This window comes from Danio aesculapii, chromosome 6 (assembly GCF_903798145.1).
Source record: "Danio aesculapii chromosome 6, fDanAes4.1, whole genome shotgun sequence".
NCBI lineage: Eukaryota > Metazoa > Chordata > Actinopteri > Cypriniformes > Danionidae > Danio > Danio aesculapii.
This window is the reverse complement of record NC_079440.1, coordinates 48,267,878-48,278,075: the sequence shown is the minus strand read 5'-3', so window position 1 is coordinate 48,278,075 and position 10,198 is coordinate 48,267,878. Positions and strand designations below refer to the sequence as shown.

The window sequence follows — 10,198 nt, the reverse complement described above, 5'->3', positions numbered from 1 at the left end:
AATATTTACTTATTTTATTATTAAATTGTTTAGTTTTGATTTTTATTTTACTTGTTTTTATACTTTATTGTATTCATCTTAATCATAAAGTTTTTTTTTTTTTATGTGTTTTAATTATATGAAATATAGTTTGGTCTTTTGGTTATTTTTAACCATTATAAGGTTTAATTAATTATAATAAATTTTTACTTGTGTTTTATAAGTGTTTTGCTTATTATAGAAAAACCTCCATAATATTTACAACTGCACATGGAAAAAAGTGTATTTCGGTATTATTATTTTATCTTACGTGACATTTTCTAGTTTGATGCACTGAACATCTGCTTTCGAATCACTGTTAGCAACCATTACTAAACTTTTCATCCTGAAACCCATTAAAATCCGTGGCCAACTGCATAAAAACCTGAAACCTCCTTTCAGTCTACAAAAATACCTGGATATTAGGCTTCAAAGCAGACTGGGACTGAAAGCGCTCTCTTTGAACTGATACCGTACCCAATCGTCTAAAATTACTATTGTGCAAATGAACATGGGCAAACATCCGAAACTCATTGAACAGGTGTGGGGGCCGTCAATCAAAGCACCCACGCGTCTCGGGGCACGCCCACCCGTACCATATATGGAGCGCATTCCAAGGGGCGGAGTTTGCTCGCTTCCCATATCCATGAATGAAACCTCACCAGCATTTTTAGTTAGTAAGTTCCTTCATGTCGGAGTCGGAGGAGTTTCGCATGGACCAACAAGTTTAATTGGACAAACACGATGGATTACCGACTCACTCGCGTTTCTTACTTAGTTTTGTATTTATTTACTAATGTATTTATTGAAAGCCAGTCGAAAGAACGTAAGTACACACCGTGATTTATTTAAAAAGCACATGAAGTAACACTTTACAATACGGTTTTGTTAGTTAATGTTGATGTATTTACTAATTTTAACAAACAATGTAGAATAGATTTATTACAGAAACCTGTTTATTTATTTTTGTCAACGTAAGTTAATGGAAATATATTGTTAGTTCACATTAACTCATAGTGCATTAACTAATTTTAACACGCATAATTTTCGGATTTAATACTGCATTAGTAGGCCTAAATGTTGAATTATGATTAATAAATGCTGTACAAGTGTTGTTCATTGTTATGTCATGCTAATATAGTAAATAACATAGTGAGGTGTGACCGATTTTGTAAACTTATTATTACTGTATAATAAGATATAGGCTTATATGTGTGGACAAAAACCTAATGGTTAGATTCGCATAGCTATGTTTGATAAAATGTCATTTAAGTATGATTTAAGTGAGATTCTTTGGCTTGATTTTTATGTAATAATAATTTCTCAGATGTGCTGCTTGACATGAAGGCTGCCGGGAGCGAATTAGGTTGGTTAACCTGGCCTAAAGAAGAGGGGGTGAGTTTATCTTTCTTTAATTAATTTATCTGTTCCTTGTACACACCGCCTACATATTCATACATCCCTGAATAGTGTCCTTTCAGTTCAGTGTCGTTGAGTATACTTAAAGAGGTTACATGAGTCACTGTCATTTGGTGCTGTAAAACACCAATCATAAATGAGTCATATCCTCAAAGCCATTAAAAAGCTTTTCCAGCCATTAAAGTTTATACCTGAGCAACGTCCGTCGTTTTTTCTTCCTGGCAACAAGCTAGAAAAACATCCGAAGCCATCTTATTGTGTATTGTTTCTAAAGGAGGTTTGAGTTTTATGTTATTTAACGAGGAAGGTTAAAAACCAGCTCAACCTCTCTTAAAATCACATAAGCATTACTGTATTAGAAATCAATGCAAATTAGGGGCATTGGTTAAGAAGATGGCACACAACTTTTAACAAAATGATGACTAAATACGATAACATTTTGCTTATAAAGAGATTTTTCTGAGTTAATGCTTGTTTACAGATCTTGGTATTTGATTTTTGATTTTGATGGTGTCTGATGCAATGCGATTATAATTTCATGTTGCAAAGGTTTTGGTGTATTTCTTGTGATCACACATTTGTGTATATATTTTCTGTTCCTTTCACCCTGTCAGAAGAAATATAAAGCTTGATATATTGTTCCATAATGTCTAAATATTTCATTTCTGAAAGACTGAGCAGAAATGTGTTTCACTGAAAGACTGAAAGAGCACACAAAAAAAACCCAGTTTCGTCTTTGAAACTTTGCTCTATAGGAATTTGCTGTGAATTCCTCTTCAGCCACACAAAGGCCTCTCCTGAGATACCGAAAGGGTCCCACCACTTCCTCTGACCATGCATATACTCACACGCTAAAGTGTTTAATTAGTCTTTCGGAGGCTAGTCCTGTCATCTTCATTCCCTGATGTCGCGAAGGCTTCCATCAGCTTTACTCAGCTGCCAAATCCTCCCCCAAAAATCCTCTGAGGCATGCTTATTTTATCAGCTATTTCAGAACTTTTTTGAAGAGTTCATTGAAAAGGGAAAAAGATAAAGTTAGAACATGGTGGAAAAGAGGAGAGCGGAGGCCTACTTTTTGTATCCCACACCCTTTTGAGACACTTTTACAAAGGTGTGTGTGTGATTCCCACATTTAGTATGCATTTTATTAATCTAATATTTAGAGGCAGGATACTGGGATTTTATTTTAGGGTAAAAACATACTTAAGCACACTTCATGATTGATTAACTCATGATATGCAATGAAATGTTCTGAAATGTTGTTAAAATATGCTAATAATGCATAATCTAGTTAAACATGCTCTAAACTGTACTTGTGTAAAACCCTTTAGGATTATGTTTTTCATTAATATTTTTATTTGTTAATATTTACATTTATATTTAGGATTAAAATTTAAAAATGTAAAAGTTTGATCTTGAAGTAGACATTTTTTGGTTGTTTTTAGGTATTTTGTTTTCTAAAACAACACTTTATGAAAACTGAACTGACAAGTGCATTATTTTTAGATTGGATGTGATTGAACTTTATTGGCTTTTCACATGTACAAGTACAAGGCAGCGAAATGTAGTTTAGGTCTAACCAGGAGTGCAAGAGCAGCAAGCGCAGGACATAGATATGTTATTAAGTGCATATGGTGATATTTACAGACGGATTTACTATGAACATTAAAAGAGATTTACAATAGATGAATATACAGTAGGTGACGTGGTGGCATAGTAGCTAGTTCTGTCGCCTCACAGTAAGAAGGTCGCTGGTTTGAGCCTCGGCTGGGTCAGTTGAAATTTCTGTGTGGAGTTTTGCATGTTCTCCCCACGTTCGCGTGGGTTTCGTCTGGGTGCTCCGGTTTCCCCACAAGTCCAAAGACATGCGGTATAGGTAAATTGGGTAAGCTAAAATTGTCTGTACTGTATGTGTGTGAATGAGAGTGTATACCCAGTGATGGGTTGCAGCTGGATGGTCATCCGCTGCGTAAAACATGTGCTGCAAAAGTTGGCGGTTCATTCCGCTGTGGCAACCCCAGATTAATAAAGGGACTAAGCAGAAAGGAAAATGAATGAATGAATATACAGTATGTTCAGGTTACTATTAATAATCGGAGGTATGCAGATAGAAATGAACATAATTACAAATGTATATGTACAGTGGTTATGTACAATTCAAGATTAATTAGTGCAACGTAGTGTGATGAATGTGCAATTTTAATAGTGCAAATATTATAACAAGTAATGCAGCGTTTATGGGGCATGTAAGTTATGAGAAGAGCATGGGGGTGTATAAGGGAGGCAAAAGAGTCTATGGGGGGCAGAGCAGTATTATATTTGTACATGATGTGCATTATACTGTATATTTGCCTTTATTGACTTATAATTACCGACTTTTCCATTTGACCGTTCCAACTTCACCAATGGTTTTAGGACTACTCATCTAAATTATTGTCATTATCATTAAAAAAAAATCATTATTTCTATGCAAACATAGATTAGACTAATTACCTGTAAAGTGTATTCTGACTAACTTTCCCTCAGTCTAACTAACATTATTAGATGATCTGGGAACACTTTAGTTTAAGTACCAATACTTAGTATTAACTAGCGGCTTATTACCTGCCTGTTATTAAGATATTGACTGTTTATTGCTACTTAAAAAAATTTAAACAATATTTTAAACTCTATATTTAAACCTAAATACTACCTTAATAATAAGCAGCAAATTAGGAGTTTATTCAAACAAACAAAAAAAAATGCTAATAGAGAGAATTGTAGCTTTAAATAAACTCAACTGAATTTTATTTCTAGAGCACTTTCAGCCAACCACATTGGGTACCAAAGTGCTTTACATTAAAACACAAAATACATGCAAAGAAGCAAGGAGCCTAAATACGAAAACTCACAACACAAGCTAAAAGCTGAAGAAAATAAGCATGTTTTCAATGACTCAAAAGTAGAAGATGTTCTTTAGGAGAGCAGAAGATTGTTTTAAAGTCTTGGAGCTGCTACTGAAAAAGCTCCTCGCTATTTCAAGCGTAGTCACAGAACTGTCAGAGATAGTCGATCCTTAGAGCGAAGAGATCTCATGGGTTGATGTATCCTAATTATCTCTGAAATATACTCATTGTGACTGTATACAAAGTGTGACTGATGATCGTCTTTTCTCTCCTTTCCATTTTCTTAGTGGGAGGTTGTGCAGACGGTGGTGAACGGCTCTCTTCTGTACACCTACAGTGTGTGCAATGTTGCCAGTGACACCGAACAAGACAACTGGCTTCGTACAACCTTCATCCAGCGCAGACCAGACGTCTCCCGCATGTCAGTAGAGCTGAGCTTCATCGTCCGCGACTGCAGCACGTTTGGAGGCTCATCGCCCTCCTGTCGTGAGACTTTTGGCCTCTTCCTGGGTGAAACCGACACAGATGTTGGCACGAATTTCCGCAAGAGCCAGTTTCGAAAGGTAGCCACTGTAGCACCAGACGAAGTGACAGCTGATCGTGGAAGAGGCCGAGCTGATCTGCGGGTGAACGTGGAGACGCGGAGCATCGGGACACTCTCCAGAAGGGGCTTCTACCTTGCCTTCCAGGATTTAGGAGGCTGTGTGGCTCTCCTGGGGATGAGGGTGTTCTACACCACCTGTCCGGCCACCATGAGAAGCCTGGCCGCCTTCCCTGAGCAGGTGGCATTGGGAGCGGAGGTGGAGGGTACCTGTGTGAAGGACGCAGTGGTGCTTGGAGAAGCGGCTCCTCGGATGTACTGCACCGCTGAGGGAGACTGGGTCGTTCCTGTGGGCCAATGCGTTTGCAGAGCGGGATACCAGGCTGTTGGAGACTCTTGCAAAGGTGAGCTTGGGATTTTTGGGCTTTGTTGGTTTTCTGCTTAGTGTACTCTCAGGGTTGGGATGTGGCTGGAAGGGTATTCGCCACATAAAAAAATATGCTAGAGCAGAGATGCTCAAACTAGGGCCCGTGGGCCAAAGTTGGCCCATGGTATCTTTTGATTTGGCCCACCATCCCATCTGAGAATGGTTTAGAGATTATCATTTTAGATTTAAAGTAACTTTTTATTAGTTTGTTTCATTGTTAAGCTGCAAAAAACTGAAATTAAATGTTTCAATTTTAATCATGTAAGTTAATCAAGATTTAGTTTAAAATGTACAAATGACAGAAGACAATGATGAGACTTTGCATTAAAATGAAGAGTTACTGCATTAGTTAATACAATTCAGATTAATTATTTCTATAATTTTTTTAAATATTATGAAATAATTTAGGAAATTACCCATGGCAACCTTAAAGTAAAATAGTTGGGTATATTTAACTTCGCCCTTCATACGAAAAAGTTTGGGCACCCCTGTGCTAGAGTAAGTGGTGGTTCATTCCACTGTGGCGACCCCTGAATAGGCTGAAGGAAAGTGAGTGAGGGGTTTTCTGTGCAAACAAGTGGTTGGTTTTGCATCTAATGGACAATTCTCGTTTTGTCTAAGGCAGAAGTTTCTGTTCTCCATCCTTTAAGAGAAATGTATAGCTATAGATAGACATCTATATATAGCACATATTTATATAGCACATTTCATACACCATGGTAATTCAAAGTGCTTTACATAAACAGGAATACAAGAAACAAAGTACAATTAAAAGAAACAAAAACAACAAAAAATAAAACATTAAAAGCAGGTTAAAATGTGTTAAAACAGGTTCAAAGGAATAAAAAAGAGAAGAAAGACATAAAAGATAGACAATAGTGGCCCCCAGGAGGCCAGGGCCCACCAGGGGGCCTAATCAAACTTCCAATGGAATCTCAAATTGACTTTGAATAACTTAAGAAGGCTTTAAAATGAGCTAAAATGATTTAAAACTTAAGATATTTGGATATATAAGATATTTTATAGGAGTTATTTGATTATTTAATGAAGTTATGCAAATTAAAGGTACATTTACACTATGACAAAAACACAACGCGTAATATGATTGTGCGTTTTCACAAAATCCTGTATCTTTAGTTCATATGAAGTCAATAATGGTATCATTTTCAGAAATGTGCAATTTGAAAGTAATTTGATAAGCTTGCTTAAACACCAAATCGCTAAAAAATCTTTTGGAAAACCCTTTAAAGCTGCAAACAGTTGAAGTCAGAACTATTAGCCCCCCTTTAATTTTTTTTTCTTTTTAAAATATTTCCCAAATGATGTTTAACAGAGCAGGAAATTTTCACAGTATGTCTGATAATATTTTTCTTCTGGAGAAAGTCTTATTTGTTTTATTTCAGCTAGAATAAAAGCAGTTTTAAATTTTTTTTAAAAAACATTTTAAGGTCAATATTATTAGCCCCTTTAAGCTATATATTTTTTCCATAGTCTACAGAACAAACCATCAGTATACAATAACTTGCCTAATTACCCTAACCTACCTAGTTAACCTAATTAACCTAGTTAAGCCTTTAAATGTCCCTTTAAGCTGTATAGAAGTGTCTTGAAAAATATCAAGTAAAATATTATTTACTGTCATCATGGCAAAGATAAAATAAATCAGTTATTAGAAATGGGTTATTAAAACTATAATGTTTAGAAATGTGTTGAAAAAAAATCTTCCCTCTGTTAAACAGAAATTGGGGAAAAAATAAACAGGGGGGCTAATAATTTTGACCTCAACTATAAATGCATGATTAAATACATTACCATTTTTCCAGTTGCTATGCATTAAAATGCTTATCAGGTTGAAACGGTGAATAAAACATACTAGATATGGAAGAAACATTTTCTTTATGTGGACAGTTTTGAGGGACTTTGAGAACAAAAAATATTGAAAACCACGATGGCCATTAGCAAATATAGAAGTGATAATGCACAAGATGTTCATTATCTCAAAAGTTCAACTTATTTGACTGCAAATATTTTAGCGAATCAGAAACAAGTATCCAAAAGAGCTCATGCAAAAAAAAAAGATACAGTGCTCAACATAATTGTGTACACCCCATTTTGAAAATGAATATTTTTATCCATTTCTCTGTGAATATGGGTAATATATATTGGCGCATTTGATCAAAACAGATTTATTAAACAGATATATTTATTAAAACAACATTTTAGTCACCAAACATATTTAGAAATTGAAAGATAATACAATTAGATTCAAGCTAAATATTGCAAAACAAAATTACAAACTACAAAATTTCAACAAAATTGTGTGTATTTTTTGTTTCTCTTGATTTTCACTATTTTTGAAAATGTTATTTAATATTTTTTCCTAACATGTACATTCACCCTACTAATTTTTGAACCATTATTGTAAGTTATTTTGTTAGATTAGCTCTAGATTTGGCTTCAGTACTGACTAATCTAATGTATATGCACACATATAATATTGAGAGATTTGTGAGGGGTGTGCTCATATATGCCGAGGACTGTATATTAAGAATTAACAATGATGCTTATTTGATATTGCTGAATTGTAGTCAATTAGTCAATAAACTTTGGATAGACTATTGCAAATACCAGATTTAATCAGCACATATGTTACATGACTCTAACTTCTGCACAGTCATCAGCTCCAACAATGAAGAAAACTTGGGAACAACTGCAGGTCTTTGTGGGTGGGCAGATGGTAAGCGTGTTGTCGGGTGAGGGTGTGTTCTGGGAAGCTTGGGAGATTTTTGTGGTTGCCACAGAGCTGTCTGAGGAGTTTGTGAGAAGCCAGAAATATGACTTCAGCCAAAAGGAATGTCAGCCGTCTCCACACCCTTTCACCTGCTGGTGTATTATTTCTACATGTGTGTTTAACGCTTCAGGAAGGAAGTGTGAAGATATTAGGCTCCTATTGTAAAGCAGTGTATGTACATAGTTACAGTGGTATTATTTTCGTTCATAAGGTTTTTTAACCTTTGGACATCTCAAATATCTTGTGTTTGAATAGAAGGACTTTTGTTTGGATGAAAGGTTGGATGACTTTCAGCAATAATGCTTTTCACTGGAAAATATGCCATCAAGCGTTAAGGGCAAACAAATGAGCTGTAATTTTACTTTAATCAGCCAGTGACTTAATCAAATTTTCTGAAGGTGTTTTCTCTTTTTTTGTGCGCTGTTAAAATTGCAGGGTTGCACATGATGGATATGTGTTGGGACAACATGAAGGGATTAAGTTAATTTATTAGTTTTTACAAATTGAAGGTCGATTGAACGTAAAACAGTTAAGTTGTTCCACAAAAAAACCTCAAGAATTGTGTTGTTTCAACTCCGTATGTTCACTCAAAAAAATAAATCATCGGATGAACTTTTAAATTCCATCTAATAAATGTGTTTAGCAGACATCATTTTTACATATACAGTTGATTGAGACTGATCTCAGAACTAATTATAGGACAGTTATTGCTCACTGAGCAAAGCAACAAACTGTATTTGTGCTAATTAAGCTGCTAACACCCAAAGCATGGGTGCTTCAGCAAGGGGGTAATCTCAGATTTCAAAGTTTTACATGCACTGTAAAAAATGTTGGGTTCCTCGCAGTTCCTTCTTGTTGTCCCAACACAAGTTTATTATATTAAAAACATTGTTTTTACAATATAAGTAAGTTGAACTTAAAATAATTAAGTTGTCCTCCTCAAGAATTGTGTTGTTTCAGCTCATTTTACAAGCAGCAAAAATATTTTTTCAGTGTGAAAATCTCAAAGTTTTACATGAAAATCTCAAAAGTTTTACATGAAAATTGGCTACATCAACTAAATCTTCGAACTAAGGTGAAGATTAAACTCTAACAAGTCTTTCTATTAACTTTAAACACCTAAGATTACTTTTATTGTCAACATTTCCCCCCCCTTAATTCAATCCTACACTCAAAAATACTTTTTGCTGCTTGTTCAAACTAATTTAAAATAAGCTGAAACAACACAATTCTTGAGATTTCATTGGGACACCTTCATTTTTTTTTTTTTTTGTTCAATTCACATAAATTTGTTAAAAGTGTTAAGTTAACTTAATTGATTTGTGTTGGGACAACATGAATGAATTGTGTGGAACCCTGCATTTTTATACAGTGTACGCAAAGCATACTGGGAACTACAAATCCCCTAACCAGCTAGTTGGACCAATGCAAATTCTTCAGGTTACTTTAACACAAAATGCTTAAGTTAACTCAACGATTTGCAAATTTAAGTGGACTGAACATAAAACAAATAAATTAGCCCAAGAAATTATAAGAATTGTGTTATTTCAGCTGATTTTAAACAGGTAGTTTGAACAAGCAGCAGTAATCATGTTTTTGAATATGAAGTCATTTCCTTCAAGCTTAGATTTAAATGACCATTATGAATAATAGTTATTTATTTCATTATAATTAGATTATTTATTCATATTTATCAGTGCACCAATGTTACATTATTTGGTGCAGATCTCAAAATATGTTACAAGTCAAACTATTCATAAAACAATGCTTCAAGTTTTGTCATGTCATGCAGCTACATTATAAAATCTAGGACCATTATAAAAAGCTCTGCCCCCGAAAAAGAAAGTATTAATCTTGAGTTTCATTTGAAGGTTTTTCCTAGTAGTTTCAAGGAATTCCCCTAAGGTCATGTTACAGCTTTCCCATACCCTCCAACAGCTGATATGACTCAGTGGGCAGAGCTACCATTACCTGAGTTACTTTGTGTGTGTAAGAGTGTTACCATCACAACGGCTCACCGCAGATTACAGAGAAGCTTTGGCATGCCCAAAGTCTGTCTGGGGTAGTCATCATCATGTAATTAAAGGTTGGGTCCAACTTCTCCGGACACCTTTTAT

At 35.0% G+C, this 10,198-nt stretch overlaps 1 protein-coding gene across 1 annotated transcript in view; it reads left to right on the top strand.

Annotated features, from left to right (window-relative positions):
* The first annotated feature begins 685 nt into the window (after positions 1-685).
* epha2a (eph receptor A2 a) overlaps positions 686-10,198 on the top strand; it is a 29,531-nt gene continuing 20,018 nt past the window's right edge. The window contains exons 1-3 of the mRNA XM_056460403.1: positions 686-844; positions 1,346-1,413; positions 4,610-5,267. Coding sequence (XP_056316378.1) covers positions 763-844; positions 1,346-1,413; positions 4,610-5,267 — 808 coding nt within the window. The 5' untranslated portion in view covers positions 686-762. The remainder of the gene's footprint in view (positions 845-1,345; positions 1,414-4,609; positions 5,268-10,198) is intronic.